This window comes from Ranitomeya variabilis, chromosome 2 (assembly GCF_051348905.1).
Source record: "Ranitomeya variabilis isolate aRanVar5 chromosome 2, aRanVar5.hap1, whole genome shotgun sequence".
NCBI lineage: Eukaryota > Metazoa > Chordata > Amphibia > Anura > Dendrobatidae > Ranitomeya > Ranitomeya variabilis.
In genome coordinates, this window is record NC_135233.1 from 471,895,851 (window position 1) to 471,914,585 (window position 18,735).

The 18,735-nt window shown below is 48.3% G+C and overlaps 1 protein-coding gene across 1 annotated transcript in view; it reads right to left on the reverse strand.

Annotated features, from left to right (window-relative positions):
• Window positions 1-18,735, reverse strand: part of CDCA5 (cell division cycle associated 5) — a 56,644-nt gene that overhangs the window by 9,110 nt on the left and 28,799 nt on the right. Inside the window, exons 4-5 of the mRNA XM_077287740.1 lie at window positions 3,560-3,679; window positions 2,739-2,777 (exon numbers count right to left, since the gene is read on the reverse strand). Of these exons, the coding sequence (XP_077143855.1) occupies window positions 2,739-2,777; window positions 3,560-3,679 (159 nt within the window). The remainder of the gene's footprint in view (window positions 1-2,738; window positions 2,778-3,559; window positions 3,680-18,735) is intronic.

Consider the following 18,735-nt stretch of genomic DNA (forward strand, 5'->3'; position numbering starts at 1 on the left):
AATTAATTCTGCTCAATATTATTTATTATAATAGTGTTATATTATTACCTGTCTTACTAAACATTGAGCAGAATTAAGTATGCTGACACCCACTTTCTACCGTATGAGCCCCCACACAGCCCCATATATACCGTATGAGCCCCCATATACCGTATGAGGTCATACACAGCCCCTATATACCGTATGAGCTCATACACAGCCCCATGTATACCATAGGAATCCCCATACAGCCCTATACCGTATGAGCCCCCACACAGCCCTATATACCGTATGAGCCCCCATATACCGTATGAGCTCATACAGTGCCCCTATATATCGTATGAGGTCATACACAGCCCCTATATACCGTATGAGCCCATACACAGCCCCATGTATACCATAAGAGTCCCCACACAGCCCTATACCATATGAGCCCCAGCACAGCCCCCTATATACCGCATGAGCCCCCATATACCGTATGAGCTCACACAGCCCAATATATACCGTATGAGCTCATACACAGCCATGTAAACCGTATTAGCCCCCACACAGCCCATATATACCGTATGAGCTCATACACAGCCCCCTATATACCACATGAGCCCCCATACAGCCCAATATACAGTATGAGCTCCCACATACCATATGTGCCCATACACAGATACACAGACCCCCAAATACCGTAAGCCCACACAGCCCCTATATAGCATATGAGCTAATACGCAGCCCCATGTATACCATATGAGCCTCCATATACATACAACCGCCTCCGAGACTTCTCCCAAATATCCCCCATCCTCTGGAATTCCACATCTCAAGATGTCCGATTATCCACCACCCTCGGATCCTTTAGGCTGCTTTCACACTAGCGTCGGTACGGGGCCGTCGCGCTGCGCCGGCCCGACGCATACTGTGAAGAAAATGCCTGACGTTGGCAGCGGAAGCAGTCTTAAGACGCTTCCGCTGCTTCATTGTAAGGTATGGGGAGGAGGGGGCGGAGTTCCGGCCGTGCAGGCGCGGTCGAAAATGGCGGTCCCAACGCACAAAGTTACATGTAACTTTTTTTGTGGCGGCGGTGCGCCAAAACACGACGCAACCGTCGCACGACGATTGCGACGTGTGGCACTGCGTCGCAATGCGTCGGTAATGTTAGTCTATGGGGAAAAAATGCAGACAACTTTGCAGGATGCGGTTTTTCTCCTAAACTACGCATTGCGACGTGCAGCCAAAAACGCTAGTGTGAAAGTAGCCTTAGAGGGAACCTAAAAACCCATCTCTTCAGGAAAGCTTACAGCCTGCAATAACCATTCTGCCGCCTCCCCACCACCCGAGCCCCCTATACCCCGTATGAGCTCATACACAGCCCCATGTATACAGTATGAGCCCCCACACAGCCTCCTAAATACTATGAGCCCCTTATGTACAGTTTGAGCTAATACTGTATAAGCCCCCACATAGCCTCCTATGTACGGTATATACCATATGTGCCCACACAGCCCCTTATATACAGTATGTTTCACCTATAATATACATTATGAACACCCACCTAGCCCCTTTATACATTGTGAGCCCCCAACCCAGCCCTCTTTATACATTGAGCCCCCACCTAGCCATCTTTATACATTGTAAGCCCCCTTTATACATTGTGAGCCCCCACCTAGCCCTCTTTATACATTGTAAGCCCCCGCCTAGCCCCCTTTATACATTGTGAGCCCCCACCCAGCCTTCTTTATACATTGTGAGCCCCCACCTAGCCCTCTTTATACATTGTGAGCCCCCTTTATACATTGTGAGCCCCCACCCAGCCTTCTTTATACATTGTGAGCCCCCACCTAGCCCTCTTTATACATTGTAAGCCCCCGCCTAGCCCCCTTTATAAATTGTGAGCCCCCACCCAGCCTTCTTTATACATTGTAAGCCCCCACCTAGCCCCCTTTATATATTGTATGCCCCCACCTAGCCCCCTTTCCCTGCCACTCTGTTCCAGTCTCAGTTGCACTGACTCTCAGCACAGCAGACATGATGCAGTGACGTCTAGGCATCTGCTCGCTCAGTCGCACACGCTGATCTGTGGAAGAAGGAGAGGGCGGCTCCATCCTCCTCTATTGTATTCACCGCTATCTGCATCCAGAGGTGATCGGGACATGGATGGCTGATGACATGGTGCAGCCCTTGTTCTCAGCCCTTCAGCTGTCTTGGTCCGTGGGCTGCACTTTGTCCTGGTCCTGTTTAAATCGCAGCACAGCTACGAGGAGGAAATGAGGATGGTGATGGGTGCGGTTAGCCATTGTAATCACTCCATGGCACTGACAGTCTACACTGCGCATACACATGCTGCAGAGCCGGCTGTCAATCAATGTGCCGGGCAGTGATTACTATGTCGTGATCGGTAACTGCTCCCTGCACCGCCCTGATGACCGGAAGCGAGCGGCTCCCGGGAGAATAACATTTCCTTTCCTTCACGTAGCCCATATAGAACATGGTTTAAATGATATTCACCTGAAGATCACCACTATGTCTGCAGGAAAATACTTTTTAGTTTTTTGCCGACAGGTTCCTTTTAAACAGAAAAGCGCCACGTCCTTTTTCCTTTTTTAACTAACGGCCAAATATATTTATTGTCTTATTTTGTTTAATTTCAAAGAACTCCTTTCACATCTGTAAGCCAAGAAAACATTATGACAGGTCCGACAAAATCCAGGCATGCGGCATATAGTGACTTCAATGCGTGGCAAGGATAAAAGGGCCGCTGGACTCACCCTTGCGCTTCTCCTTGGAGCGGCTGCAACATTTGACATCTAAAATTGAAAACAAACTTTGTAAAAATCTATCTAGTTCTCGACCAATTCATATTTTTCACAGACAACTAAATATCATTGTTTTAGTTTCGATTTCATAAATGGTTTATGTGAAAATAAGAAACTTTTTGATATATCTTAGAGGAATCTGCTTCTTTCTCCTCTCGGACTGATCATTCATTCAATTCATGAGTATAATCTGTCCAATCTGTACTCAGTGAAGACACTGTCACATTGTTGAGATAGAAGATGACAGTTGGTGCTTTTAAAGTTCTATGGAGAGGGGAGGAGCTAGCGGCCGACAGACATTCCGCTGCAAGTTCTCCATAGAACTTTATGAGCACCAACTATCATCTATATCAATAATTAGAAAGACTGTCTTTAATGAGGACAGATTTTGCCCATGAATTGAGACTTTAGATTGTAAAAGACCAGTCTTGATGGAGAAAAAAGCAGATTTTCTCTGATAAGATATATGTGTACTATTAATTTAGGAAAAGCAATTAGATGACGGTTACTTTAACTTAGGCAGTGTTTTATAGTGTCAGCGCTATAGTAGTGGTGTGGTTCTGCGCCAGCTGGTGTACTCAGCCTAGGAGCGTGTACACACATGACGGCAGTGAAGCAAATTTATGTAGGCATTAGGCGCCTTCATAGGTCTGACATTCACAGTCCGAGTATGTGTTCTGTTTGAGTCCGTGGAATATCAGCCGGTCCGAACAATGATGTCAATATTCAGACACGTAAGACAGTCCTACTTCAGGCTCTCTTGAAATACTTACTTTTGGGGTGGACTGTGGTGCAGCTTGTACAGCGCTGGATCGAGCAGAACCGGAGGAAGGTCTGGGTTGTTCTCCCGTGGATGTAGCATTAGGCTGAGATTCAGCAGAGACAAGTGCAGCCTGGAAAAGAAAGAGGTAGCCGTCAAACAATGATATATTCACTGTGTGCAGAATTATTAGGCAAGTTGTATTTTAGAGGATTATTTTTATTATTGATCAACAACTATGTTCTCAATCAACCCAAAAACAGGGATTTTTGTGTTACTCACCGTAAAATCCTTTTCTCCGAGTCGTTCATTGGGGGACACAGGACTGTGGGTGTATGCTACTGCCGCCAGGAGGCTGACATTAAGTAGACACAAAAAAAAGTTCGCTGCTCCTCCGTAGTATACACCTTGACACTGGCTCTGACAGCTCCAGTTTGGTGCACAAGCAGTAGGAGATAGAGAAAACAACAGCATTAGTGCAATGTCAACATGTCTAGAATAATTCTACTGACAGAACAACCCCATTGATAACCAAAAATTTAACAGGGCAGGAGCTGTCCCCCAATGAACGACTCGGAGAAAAGGATTTTACGGTGAGTAACACAAAAATCCCTGTTTCTCCATCGTCTCATTGGGGGACACAGGACTGCGGGATGTCCCAAAGCAGTCCGAAGGTGGGAAGAAGACTTACTGGAATAAACCCCCTAGGCACTTACCGCCTATAGGTGTGATACCGCAGCCTGAAGAATCCTCCTTCCCAAACTTGCATCAGCAGAGGCCTGAGTGTGGATATTGTAATGTTTGGAAAAAGGTGTGCAGACTGGACCAAGTTGCCGCTTTGCAAACCTGTTCTGCTAATGCTTGGTGCCGAAGTGCCCAGGAAGCCCCTACCGCTCGAGTGGAATGTGCCCTGATCCCAGCCGGGATAGCTACGCCCTTGATGCGGGTAGGCCTCCTGAATGGTTGCTCGTATCCATCTGGCTAAGGTCGATTTAGAGGCTGCGAGTCCCTTCCTATGACCCACAGGAAGAATGAACAGTACATCAGTCTGTCGAAAAGAAGCGGTCCGAGAAACGTATCTTCTCAGGGCTCTCACCAGATCCAGGGTATGGAGAGCTTTTTCCACACGGTGCGTTGGCGCGGGACAAAAAGAAGGTAAGACAATGTCCTCATTGATGTGGAATGAGGACACTACCTTTGGCAAAAAAGAAGGTGCTGGTCTTAGCACCACCTTATCCTGATGAAATTGTAAAAACGGTGACTGGCAGGACAAGGCCGCCAATTCCGACACTCGTCTAATGGAGGTTATAGCTACTAAGAACAAAACCTTCCAAGAAAGGTACGTTAAAGGATGGAGCTTCCTGTAGAGCACTCAAGACCAAGTTAAGGTCCCAAGCTTCTAGTGGAGCTCTGTAAGGGGGAACTATGTGAGAAACTCCCTGAAAAAAAGTCTTCACTTGCGAATTGATAGCGATCCTGCGCTGGAAAAGAACCGATAAGGCTGATATTTGCCTTCTAATGGTACTTGGTGCGAGACCTGAGTCCAGACCAGCTTGGACAAAAGCTAAAATATTAGGGATGGAGAACCGTAGAGGAGGAAGACCCTGCTTCCTGCACCATAAGAGAAAAACTTTCCAGGTGTGATGGTAAATGAGCGCCGAAACGGTCTTTCGAGCATTAATCATAGTGGAAGCTACCTTTTGGGAAAAACCGGCCTGGGTCAGAATCCAAGATTCAATGGCCAGGCCGTCAAACGTAGGGCCTCTATGTTCTGGTGGAATATCGGCCCCTGCGACAGAAGGTCTGGCTGCATTGGAAGTTGCCAAGGAATCCCGGCAAGCAGCTGCACCAGGTCTGCGTACCATGACCACCGAGGCCAATCTGGAGCGACTAGTATTGCTGGAACTCCCTCTGTCTTGATCTTCCTGACTACCTTCGGGAGCAGCACCAGAGGAGGAAACAGATATGGAAGACTAAATTGGTTCCAAGATAGGACTAGTGCATCTACGGCAATTGCTCTTGGATCTCGATACCGTGCGACGAACCTGGGTACCTTGGCATTCAACCCGGATGCCATCAGATCCACGTCCGGGGTTCCCCAGCGCTGGCATATTTGCCAAAAAAACATCGGGGTGAAGAGACCACTCCCCGGACGCAAGACTCTGTCGGCTGAGGAAATCCGCCGCCCAGTTCTCCTTGCCCGGGATGTGAACTGCCGAGATAACCGACTGGTTGTCTTCGGCCCAGCTGAGGATTTGCTTTATCTCGTGCATGGCTGACCTACTGCGGGTGCCCCCCTGATGATTTATGTAAGCCACAGCCGTGGCATTGTCTGATTGGATCCGGACGGGGCGACCCGCCAGAAAGTGGTGAAAATGCTGCAGTGCCAGCCAAATCGCCCTTATTTCCAACAGATTGATCGGAAAGGATGATTCCCTTGGGGACCCTGTGCTGTGTGTTGGCGAAACACTGCTCCCCAACCGAGAAGACTGGCGTCTGTAGTGACTACCAGCCAATGGTCTGGGGGAAAGGCTTTCCCCTGCTGCAGAGAGGAACTCTTTATCCACCATGTTAGGGATTGTCTGACCTGGGGTGATAGACGACACCTGAGATTGAGTGAAAAGGGACTTCTGTCCCAGGCTGTCAAGAGTGCATGTTGGAGTGGGCGGAGATGGAATTGTGCGAATGGTACTGCTTCTATAGTAGCCACCATCCTTCCTAAAACCTTCATGCAAAACCGGATTGTATGGGGACTCGGCTGCCGAAGAATTTTCACTTCCTGCCGGAGGCAGAGTACCTTGTCCTGGGGAAGGACCGTCAGACTCCGAGCGGTGTCGAAAACCATCCCTAAAATTTTTTTTTCGAGAAGGTACTAGAGATGACTTCTTCAAATTAACCAGCCACCCTAGGCGGGATAGGGTGTCCAGAGTTATGCTGACGTTCTCCTTGCATGCCCGAAAAGTTGACCCCTTGACCAAGAGGTCGTCTAAATATGGCAGGATGACTATGCCCCGAGAGTGCAGGATGGACACAACTGCTGCCATTACCTTTGTGAACACCCTGGGAGCTGTGGCGAGCCCGAAAGGCAAAGCCGTGAATTGGAAGTGTAGTTCGCCTATGGAAAACCGTAAACATCTTTGATGTGGACGAAATATAGGGACGTGCAGATAGGCATCTTGAATGTCTATGGAAGCTAAGAATTCTCCCTTTTCCATAGCCGCAATGAGAGCGGAGAGACTCCATTCGGAAGTGACGAATGCTGACAAACTTGTTTAAACACTTTAGGTCCAGAATGGGTCTTACAGCCTCATCCTTCCTGGGAACTATAAACAGATTGGAATAGAACCCTTGAAACCTTTCTTCCTTTGGAACGGGAACAATGACTCCGTTGAACTGAAGAGATTCGACAGCCTTGAATAAAGCTCGTAAGCGGGATTCTGAACTGGGAAGACTGGACGGAAAAAAAACCGGCCTGGAGGGAGAGTGATAAACTCTATTTTGTACCCTGAAACCACCAGTTCTCTTACCCATCTGTCGTGAACGACAGACAGCCAGGACTGATGGAACAGAAGTAGGCGACCGCCTACTCTGTTGGAAGCGACCTGAGGCTGCCTCCAGTCATTTGGCCAAAAACCGAGGATACCTAGATCCCCTTGATCTTGGCGGTTGGGATCGCATTCTTGCCAATGGATTGGCCCTATATGAAACCTGGTGTTCTCTGTCTTGGTTAGACCGACTTGGAGGGACTGAGCTTGGCGCAGTAGTCCACCGGGTGTTACGAAAGGATTTAAACCTTGCTTGAAATTGGCGACGAAATGGTTGTTTAACCCTTTGTTGTGGAAGGAAATTGCTCTTTCCTCCTGTGGTATCAGATATAAGCTGATCCAACTTCGCGCCAAATAGCCGGCCACTCTGATAAGGAAGAGATGTAAGGGACTTCTTTGAGGTAGAATCCGCCCGCTAAGTTCTCAACCATAGGGCCCTTCTGATAGCAATAGCATTTGCCGCTGCCAATGCTGCACAATTTCCGCATCCAGGAGCTGCGTTAATCAGGTAGCTTCCGGCTAAAGATATCTGATTAGACATCTGTCACTTCTATAGGTAACTCCCCATCCTGAAGAGCCCTAGTTACGGACTCTGACCAAGCTATCATGGCTTTGGCAACCCATGTCGCCGCAAAAGACGGCGCGAGGGCTGAACCAGAGGCCTCAAACACAGACCGAGCTAGGCTCTATGAGCCGATCATTCGGATCCTTAATAGCAGACCCTTTGGGCAGAGACAGCAGCGTGTTAGAGGCCAACCGGGACACGGGGGGGATCCACTGAAGAGGATTATGCCCACCTTTTAGGAAGCTCTGGTGCGAAAGGATACCTTGCACCCAGAGCCTTCTGACCTAAAAAACATTTATCCGGTCGCTCCATGTGGCGTTGGACTAAATCCTCAAACTCAGGATGAGTAGAAAACACCTTGAGGTTGCTTGAATTTCTTAAGAGACACCTTATGACCCGAAGGCAAGGTGGCTACGTCCTCTACTCCCAAAGTCTGGTTAACGGCCTCAATGAGACTGTCAACTGATTCCTGATATTCAGGAGCTTCTAAATCAAGAGACCCTTCTGAGCCATAGTCCGAACCGTATTCACTCATCTTCACAGGTGAGGGAGAACGAGAGACGGAACTCAAAGATGCTGATGCACCCGACGGACCGGGAGACGCCGTGTTGGTTAGTTTCAACTGCGTCTGCCTAGTGGGAGCGCGGCCCCTGCAGGCCGGAGGATCTCGAGAACCAGAGGATCTTTCCAAGACAGGCGGATGAATGTCTCTGACCCCGACAGGGGCTTGAAGGAACTCAACCGCCTTTGTTAGTGACGCCATAGATTGCGTTAAGGATATGACCCACTCAGGGGGCGATACCGCAGTCTCAGGTACAGATGCACCGGACAGGGTCGCGGGGGGGGGCTCCTGAGCGCGTTCGGAGTCACAAGCCTCACAGAAACGGTTACTCTGCGTATGCGGAAAAGGAGACCGACAGGTACTACATGAGGTATACAGAACTGTATGAGTCTTAGTCTTTCTAGACATGATGACCCTGCTGCTGCTATGATCTGTACCTTTCATGGGTTATTAGATCCAAAGTAATGCCGCTGTCAGGCTGAGGGAAGTAGAACTTACCCCAGTCCTGTGTCCCCGTATGTCTTGACCCGACACTGAACCATGTTTTCTGGGCACAAAAACCTCCTTATGTAGATTACAGGATGGATATGCCCGAAGAAAAGAAAAAGGGGGAGGAGTTACTGATGCACGGTCCACGACTAGGCCGAAGCAGGGGACTTGATTTTTTCCATTCCCAGGACTCTCCCAGGAAAACTGGGTGCGCGCGGCCGGAAGTAAGCGCGGCCGATGGGGGCGGGACTTCCGCCCATGTCCTCGCTGGGAACTACAGGACCCATAACGCAATGGACCGGGACTGAAACCGGAAGTTGCCGATAGAGGCGGGACTTCCGCCCACTCTGTAACAGCGCATGAGAATCCGGAAACAAAGCACCGCGCCGGGCCCGGCAGTACGCGTGATGAAACAGAAGCCCCCTCCCCAGCCTCTTGACAAAGCATAAGGTCAGAGAGGCGCACATATGTACACATATGAAAATCTACATATATGAAATAGACGGTGCAGGCACCCTAACTCCATACACCCTTCAAAAGGTGAGGAGAGGGACCGTCTGCCTCCTTTAAACACCGCAGACAGTGCATTGGTGATGAAGTGGAGGCTGCACGGACAGAATATGTATGCCTGTACAACCTAGGGTTCCGATACCTCAGGGTGGTCAGGTTTTAGTCTGGCAAACGAGGTCCCACGTTGCGTGAGAGGATACGTGGAGGCGACACTCCACGTGCTCGCCGGTGTTGGTTTGGGCAGATCGAACACCTTCAAAAGGATCCGTCGCCCCTGTCTCATGTTCATAGAAGATATATATATATCTGGGGAAACCCAGAGATGTGCCTCCTACGGACACTAAAAATAAAACTGGAGCTGTCAGGGCCAGTGTCAAGGTGTATACTACGGAGGAGGAGCTAACTTTTTTTTTTTGTGTCTACTTAGTGTCAGCCTCCTGGCGGCAGTAGCATACACCCACAGTCCTGTGTCCCCCAATGAGACGATGGAGAAAACTCAAACATCAAAGCTTAATATTTTTGGAAATTGGAGTGGGGTTTTTTTAGATTTTTTTTATCTTGGGAGGATATCTGTTTGTGCAGGTAACTATTACTGTGCAGAATTATTAGGCAACTTAATAAACACCAAATATATTATTATTATTATTATTATTTATTGTTATAGCGCCATTTATTCCATATTCCCATCTCACTTGTTTATTTTCACCAGGTAAACCAATATAACTGCACAAAATTTAGAAATAAACATTTCTGACATGTAAAAACAAAACCCCAGAAAATGAGTGACCAATATAGCCACCTTTCTTTATGATGACACTCAGCAGCCTTCCATCCATAGATTCTGTCAGTTGCTTGATCTGTTTACGACCAACATTGCGTTCAGCAGCCACCACAGCCTCCCAGACACTGTTCCGAGAGGTGGACTGTTTTCCCTCCCTGTAGATCTCACATTTTATGAGGGACCACAGATTCTTTATGGGGTTCAGATCAGGTGAACAAGGGGGCCATGTCATTTTTTTCTTCTTGGAGACCTTTACTGGCCAGCCACACTGTGGAGTAGTTGGAGGCATGTGATGGAGCATTGTCCTGCATGAAAAATAAGGTATTAGCCTTACCGGTAATTATGTTTCCAGGAGTCCATCCTGACAGCACCCTGGAGGATGTCCTCCTCCCCTTGCTGGGACAGGAAACACACGAGAGTTCAAAAGGCCATGTCCCACCCCTAATCCTCAGTGTTGTAACAAGAACCGCTTCATGGAAATGCAGAAAAAAAATTTCTTTAACCCCTTAATCCCATATGACGTACTATACCGTCGAGGTGGGGTGGGCCTTAATTCCCACCGACGGTATAGTACGTCATACTGTTTAATGCGACATCGCGACTTAAGTCGCGGTGATCGCATTAAATTGCCGGTGCCATCTTACCTGGATGAAGATGGTGCCGACATCCCCGGGCCTGGCTCCGCCCCCCAGGCCTCTGGATCGCTGTGATTGGCTATTCAATTCTGAACAGCCAATCACAGCGTTCCTCATTGTTTCAGCCAATCGGAGCGGCTGAAACAATGAGGTCGCAGGCTAGGATCGAGTACCGATGTACTCGATCCTAGGGCCGGTGCCTGGCAACGCCAGGCACCGGCACAACCCCCCCGGATTGGCGCGATCGCCGATCGTATCGATCGCGCCAATCGCAAGGCACAGCGGCGGTATTACCGCCGCTGTGCCCTGCTGTACTGGCCTGGATCGGTGCTGCAATAGCACCGATCGTAGGCCAGAGCCTAGTGCAGGCCCAGCAGGGCCTGCAGGAGCTGATTGGCGCGATCAATGCGATCGACGATCGCGCCAATCACAGGGCACAGCGGCGGTAATACCGCCGCTGTGCCCTTCTGTACCGTACGCCCTGCTCCCTGCTGTCCCCCGGTGTCCCCCGGTGTAGCGGCCTGGATCGGTGCTGCAATGGCACCGATCACAGGCCAGTGATTAGTGCAGGCCCAGCAGGGCCTGCAGGTGCTGATTGGCGCGATCGATGCGATCGACGATCGCGCCAATCACAGGGCACAGCGGCGGTCACGTTGTGACCGCTGTGTGCCCTGCTGGTGACCTGGCAGTGACCTGCCTAGGATAGGAGAGATCCAAGGCAGTTGCCATGGTCACCAAGCCCTGCAGGGATTGGTGGGATCGATGTTATCATTCGATCCCACCAATGACAGCTCACAGCAGCGGTGTGACCGCTCTGTGACCTGTCTGTCACCTGCAGGTGACCTGTGTGACCGCTCTGCAGGGGTCCTCACTCTAGCTGAGGGACTCCTGCTGAGCGGTCACACAGCCAGATCCTGTCTTGCTGGGCCTTGTGGTGCTACAGAAGCCTGTAACACCACAATCCCCTGCGATACAAAAAAAGCGAAAGAAAGAAGAAAGAAAACCAAAGAAAGAAGAGAGACTACAAAAGGTAAGTGCTAACAGCCCCTACCCGGTCTCACTTCACCCCCCCATCCCCCCCTCCCCCCCTCTTTTTTACCCCCTCCGTCCCTCTTTGCGTCGCCGCCGTGCGCACTTTTAGCAGCCGCCGAGCGTTGATTGGTGACGCAGTTCACTGATCAACACTCGTGCTCGCTTTTTTTTCAGCAGCCCCCTTTGCCCAATTCCGTACACCCATCCCGCAGCCGCCAAACTTTGATAAGTGACGCAGTTCACTTATCAGAGCTTGTGCCTGCCGTTTTCCTTTTTTTTTTTCACCACACCTGTGCGCACACCCAGCAGTCGCCGAACTTTGATAAGTGACGCGGTTCACTTATCAAAGCTCTCGTGCCTGCCGTTTTCTTTTTTTTTTTTTTTTTTACACATCCCCGTGCGCTCACCCAGCCTCTGCATCTGACCCTTGCCTTCCTTTTCTTTTTTTTTCATCACATCTCCGGGCGCTCACCCCGCCGCGTCTAACCCGTGCTTTCCTTTTTTTTTTTTTTTTTCCCCACATCTCCGTGCGCTCACCCCGCCGCATCTAACCCGTGCTTTCCTTTTTTTTTTTTCCCCACATCTCCGTGCGCTCACCCCGCCGCGTCTAACCCGTGCTTTTTTTTCTTTTTTTCTCACATCCCTGTGCACGCACCCAGCAGCCGCTGAACTTTGATAAGTGACGTGGTTCATTTATCAGAGCTCTCGTGCCTGCGTTTTTTTTTTCACATCCCCGTTCACACACCCAGCAGCCACTGAACTTTGATAAGTGACGCGGTTCATTTATCAGAGCTCTCGTGCCTGCGTTTTTTTTTTCCCACATCCCCGTTCACACACCCAGCAGCCGCCAAACTTTGATAAGTGACGCGGTTCACTTATCAGAGCTAGGGCCTGCTGTTTTATACTTTTCTTTCACAGGTATTTTTTTTTTCCTTTAGCTTTTTCTTTTCAGAGTAGTTTGCACCAAACACTATCCCCCCACACTTACACAGTTACCAATAAAGTGCACCCAAGCACCACACTTACAAAAAAAATGTCCCGCTCATCTCGCTCGTCCCAACAGCGCTATTCAGCGGAGGAGGCATATTCTTTCCTTGCCTCCGACACTGATAGCGAGGGAGAGGCTCCCACTTTTCTTTATTTTTCTGATTCTTCCTCATCCTCTTCCCACTCCTCATCTTCCTCCTCCGGCCCTGCGGAACCGCCATGCAGACGCCGCAGGACAGAAGATGAGGCTAGGCCCATCGTTGATGAAGATGAAGATGAAGCGCCCACCATTGCTGAAGACGAACCAGCGCACCCCACTGCGGACCCCATATGGACCTCGCCACCTGAAAATTACGAGCCACTGATTCCTGATTTTGTGGCAGAATCAGGAATCAAGTTTGACACCACCGGCCTCACAGAACTAGACTTTTTCAAAGTCTTTTTCTCTGAGGCTTTCGTCAACCTCATGGTGGAGCAAACTAATCTGTATGCTCGGCAATTTTTGGACCAAAACTCGGGTTCATCATATTCTAACTGGTCTCCTGTAGACGCAGTTGAAATGATGCAGTTTTGGGGCCTGGTCCTCCACATGGGGATCCTGAAGAAGCCTGAACTTCGGCAATATTGGAGTGTGGATATTTTATATAACACTCCAGTATTCCGAATGGTCATGACCCGGACGCACTTTGAGGCCATCCATAAGTTCCTGCATTACAACGATAATGCACGGTGTCCCGCACGTGATGACCCCAACTTTGACCGTCTGTTCAAAGTTCGGCCGGTCATCGAACACTTCAACAAAAAGTTTGCAGAAGTGTACGTGCCTCAAAGGGACATCTGCGTGGATGAGTCCTTAATTCATTTTAAGGGGCGGCTTAGATTCCGTCAATACCTGCCCAGCAAGAGGGCCAGGTACGGAATCAAACTCTACAAGCTGTGTGAGAGTACCTCAGGGTACACCCACAGCTTTAGAGTCTACGAAGGGAAGGACAGCAGGATTGAACCGCCTGAGTGTCCTTCTATCCTGGGAGTGAGTGGGAAAATTGTGTGGGATTTGGTGCACCCACTGCTGGATAAAGGTTATCACCTCTATACCGATAACTTTTATTCCAGCATCCCACTCTACAAATCTCTCTTTGCGCGAGGTACCGCAGCTTGCGGTACTGTCCGCAAAAATCAGAGAGGCCTCCCGAAGACGCTACTTGGGCAGATTCTCAGAAAAGGCGAGAGCAAAGCCCAATGTAGCGACCACCTGCTGGTTGTCAAGTACAAGGACAAAAGGGATGTCCTTCTGTTGACCACCATACACGGTGATGGCAGCGCCCTCAGCACTGTACGGGGTACCTCTGCACAGGTCTGCAAACCGGACTGTGTACTGGGGTACAACAAAAACATGGGGGGCGTTGATCTCTCCGATCAACTCCTCCAACCATACAGTGCTTTGAGAAAGGCCAGGGTGTGGTACAAAAAGCTGTCCGTGCACATCGTACAAATGGCAATGCTCAACGCTTTCCTGCTGTCACGATGTGCACGCAACACCGATACGTCGTACCTTCATTTCCAGGAGGTAGTGGTTAAGGCCCTGATGTTTGGCACGAGGGAAGGAGCGGGCTCCAGTACTTCTGGAACTGAAGGTGCACGTGTCGTACCAGGCCAGCATTTTCCTGGGGTGGTCCCGCCAACTGAAAAAAAAGGTAAGCCGCAAAAAAGGTGCCGAGTGTGCTACAAAAGAGGAATTCGAAGTGACACCATCTATCAATGCGACACCTGCCCCGACAAACCTGGCCTGTGTATGAAGGATTGCTTTAAATTGTACCACACCTCCATGCACTACTAATTTACTTTACAGGAAATAGAATAATTCCAAAGTTGGCACATCTAGGTAAGTTCTCTGGGGGTCTACTTTCCAAAATGTTGTCACTTGTGGGTTTTTTTCCTGTTTAGGCACATCAGGGGCTCTGCAAACGGAACATGACGCCCGCAGACGATTCCATCAAAGTCTGCATTCAAAAACGTCAGTACTTCCCTTTCGAGTCCCAACGTGTGCCCAAACAGTTTTTTCCCACATGTGGGGTACCAGCGTACTCAGGGCAAATTGGACAACAACTTTTGTGGTCCAATTTCTCCTGTTACCCTTGGGAAATTAAAAAATTGGGGACTAAAAGATCATTTTTGTGGGCAAAAAATAGGATTTTTTATTTTCCCGCACGGGCGGTATAAACTTTAGTGAAACACTTGGGGGTTCAAAGTTCTCACCACACATCTAGACAAGTTCCTTAGGAGGTCTAGTTTCCAAATTGGGGTCACTTGTGGGGGATTTCCACTTTTTAGGCACATCAGGGGCTCGTCAAATGGAACGTGACGGCTGCAGAAGATTCCATCAAAGCCTGCGTTCCAAAACGTCACTACTTCCCTTCCGAGCCCTGACGTGTGCCCAAACAGTAGTTTTCTCCCACATGTGGGGTACCAGCGTACTCAGGGCAAATTGGACAACAACGTTTGTGGTCCAATTTCTCCTGTTACCCTTGGGAAATTAAAAAATTGGGGACTAAAAGATCATTTTTGTGGGCAAAAAATAGGATTTTTTATTTTCCCGCACGGGCGGTATAAACTTCTGTGAAGCACTTGGGGGATAAAAGTGCTCACCACACATCTAGATAAGTTCCTTAGGGGATCTAGTTTCCAAAATGGGGTCACTAGTGGGGGGTTTCCACTATTTAGGCACATCAGGGGCTCACCAAACGCGACATGGCGTCCAATCTCAATTCCAGCTAATTTTAGCTTGAGAAAGTCTTATGGCGCTCCTTCCCTTCTGAGCCCTGCCATGCGCCTAAACAGTGGTTCCCCCCCACATATGGGGTATTGGCGTACTCAGGACAAATTGGACTACAACTTTTGTCGTCCAATTTCTTCAGTTACCCTTGTGAAAATAAAAAATTGGGGACTAAACCATCATGTTTGTGGAAAAAATACGTTTTTTTATTTTCACGTACGGGCGGTATAAACTTCTGTGAAGCACTTGGGGGATAAAAGTGCTCACCACACATCTAGATAAGTTCCTTAGGGGATCTAGTTTCCAAAATGGGGTCACTAGTGGGGGGTTTCCACTGTTTAGGCACATCAGGGGCTCACCAAACGCGACATGGCGTCCAATCTCAATTCCAGCTAATTTTAGCTTGAGAAAGTCTTATGGCGCTCCTTCCCTTCTGAGCCCTGCCATGCGCCTAAACAGTGGTTCCCCCCCACATATGGGGTATTGGCGTACTCAGGACAAATTGGACTACAACTTTTGTCGTCCAATTTCTTCAGTTACCCTTGTGAAAATTAAAAATTGGGGACTAAACCATCATGTTTGTGGAAAAAATACGTTTTTTTATTTTCACGTACGGGCGGTATAAACTTCTGTGAAGCACTTGGGGGATAAAAGTGCTCACCACACATCTAGATAAGTTCCTTAGGGGGTCTAGTTTCCAAAATGGGGTCACTTGTGGGGGGCTTCCACTGTTTAGGCACATCAGGGGCTCACCAAACACGACATGGCGTCCAATCTCAATTCCAGCTAATTTTAGCTTGAAAAAGTCTTATGGCGCTCCTTCCCTTCTGAGCCCTGCCATGCGCCCAAACAGTGGTTCCGCCCCACATATGGGGTATTGGCGTACTCAGGACAAATTGGACTACAACTTTTGTGGTCCAATTTCTTCAGTTACCCTTGTGAAAATTAAAAATTGAGGACTAAACCATCATGTTTGTGGAAAAAATACGTTTTTTTATTTTCACGTACGGGCGGTATAAACTTCTGTGAAGCACTTGGGGGATAAAAGTGCTCACCACACATCTAGATAAGTTCCTTAGGGGGTCTAGTTTCCAAAATGGGGTCACTTGTGGGGGGTTTCCACTGTTTAGGCACATCAGGGGCTCACCAAACGCGACATGGCGTCCGATCTCAATTCCAGCTAATTTTAGCTTGAAGAAGTCAAATGGCGCTCCTTCCCTTCTGAGCCCTGCCATGAGCCCAAACAGTGGTACCCCCCCACATATGGGGTGTCAGCGTACTCAGGACAAATTGGACAACAACTTTTGCAGTCCAATTTCTCCTGTTACCTTTGGGAAAATAAAAAAAATGTTGCTAAAAGATCGTTTTCATGACTAAAAAGTTACATTTTCATTTTTTCCTTCAACATTGCTTTAGCTCTCATGAAGCACCAGAAGGGTTAATAAACTTCTTGGATGTGGTTTTGATCAGCTTGAGGGATGCAGTTTTTAGAATGGTGTCACTTTTGGGTATTTTTTGCTATATAGACCCCTAAATGTGACTTCAAATGTGAGGTGGTCCCTAAAAAAAATGGTTTTGTAAATTTTGTTGTAAAAATGAGAAATTGCTGGTCAACTTTTAACCCTTATAACTCCCTAACAAAAAAAAATTTGTTTCCAAAATTGTGCTGATGTAAAGTAGACATGTGGGAAATGTTACTTATTAAGTATTTTGTGTGACATATCTCTGTGATTTAAGGGCATAAAAATTCAAAGTTGGAAAATTGCAAAATTTTCAAAATTTTCGCCAAATTTCCATTTTTTTTGCAAATAAACGCAGGTAATATCAAAGAAATTTTACCACTATCATGAAGTACAATATGTCACGAGAAAACAATGTCAGAATCGCCAAGATCCGTTGAAGCGTTCCAGAGTTATTACCTCATAAAGGGACAGTGGTCAGAATTGTAAAAATTGGCCCGGTCATTAACGTGCAAACCACCCTCGGGGCTTAAGGGGTTAATGGTAAGTAGAACATATTACATCATATGCCAGGAAAGTATTACATCATATAGCCGTAACATATTACACCACATGCCAGGGTCATATTACATCATACATATAAATATCAACCAGGGCAGGGAACAACCAGTGCTGTCAGGATGGATTCCTGGAAACATAATTACCGGTAAGGCTAATACCTTATTTTCCAGGACGTCCCTCCTGACAGCACCCTGGAGAGTACCAAAGCACCTCCTCAGGGTGGGATTACCGCTTGGAGAACCTTTCTCCCAAACGCAGTATGTTGACCAGACAAAACATCAAGCTTATGTTTACAAAAAGTGTTGGCGCTAGCCCATGTTGCTGCCTTACAAATTTGCTCTAGAGAGGCGCCTGCCCTCTCAGCCCAAGAAGTAGCTAACCCTCGTGTAGAGTGCGCATGGAGACCCTCCGGAGATGGGATCCCCTCTGACTGGTACGCCTCAGAGATCACGGACGTGATCCAACGAGCGATAGAGGCCTTAGAGGCCTTCTTTCCTTTATTCCTACCTCCAAACAGAATGAACAAATTTGGATTAATGCGCCACGAGGTGGTGGCTGCCAGGTAGTCAAGGACTGCCTGTCTGACATCAAGTGAATGAAGAGCTTTTTCTTTTGCGTTAGCCGGGTTATTACAGAAAGACGGTAACACGATTTCCTGATTTCTATTCTTAACCGATCCCACTTTTGGGATAAATGAGGGATCCAGTTTAAGGATTAAACTATCCTCTCTAATCTGAAGGTACACAGTGCACAAGGCTTGAATTTCCCCCACCCTCTTAGCCGTGGTGATTGCCACTAAGAAAGCTGTTTTACGTGTGAGGATTGATATGGGCATATTATCAGCCAAGGCATAATCATCCTTACAAAGGAATTTGAGGACCAAGTTAAGGTCCCAGGAAGGAGAAAATTGCCTAATGGTGGGGCGTAACCTCTGGATGGCTCTAATAAACCTAACTATCCATGGGTGAGCAGCTAAGGGATAGTCAAAAAAAGAGCTAAGTGCCGAAATCTGCACTTTCAAGGTGCTTGGCTTAAGACCTTTGTCAAACCCAGCCTGCAGGAAATCTAGAATTCTGGGTAAGTCGGGAGTGTCTGACGTAACTTCAGACCTGCCACCCTCCAGACAGAAACGCTTCCAGATCTTCAGATTAATTGCCGATGTGACTGGCTTCCTATTGGATTTAATAGTGGCTATCACCTGGTCCGATAGCCCTCTTGCCTTTAGGATGTCCCCTTCAGGATCCATGCTGAGAGATGGAGTTTCTCCGGGTTCGGGTGATATACTGGAC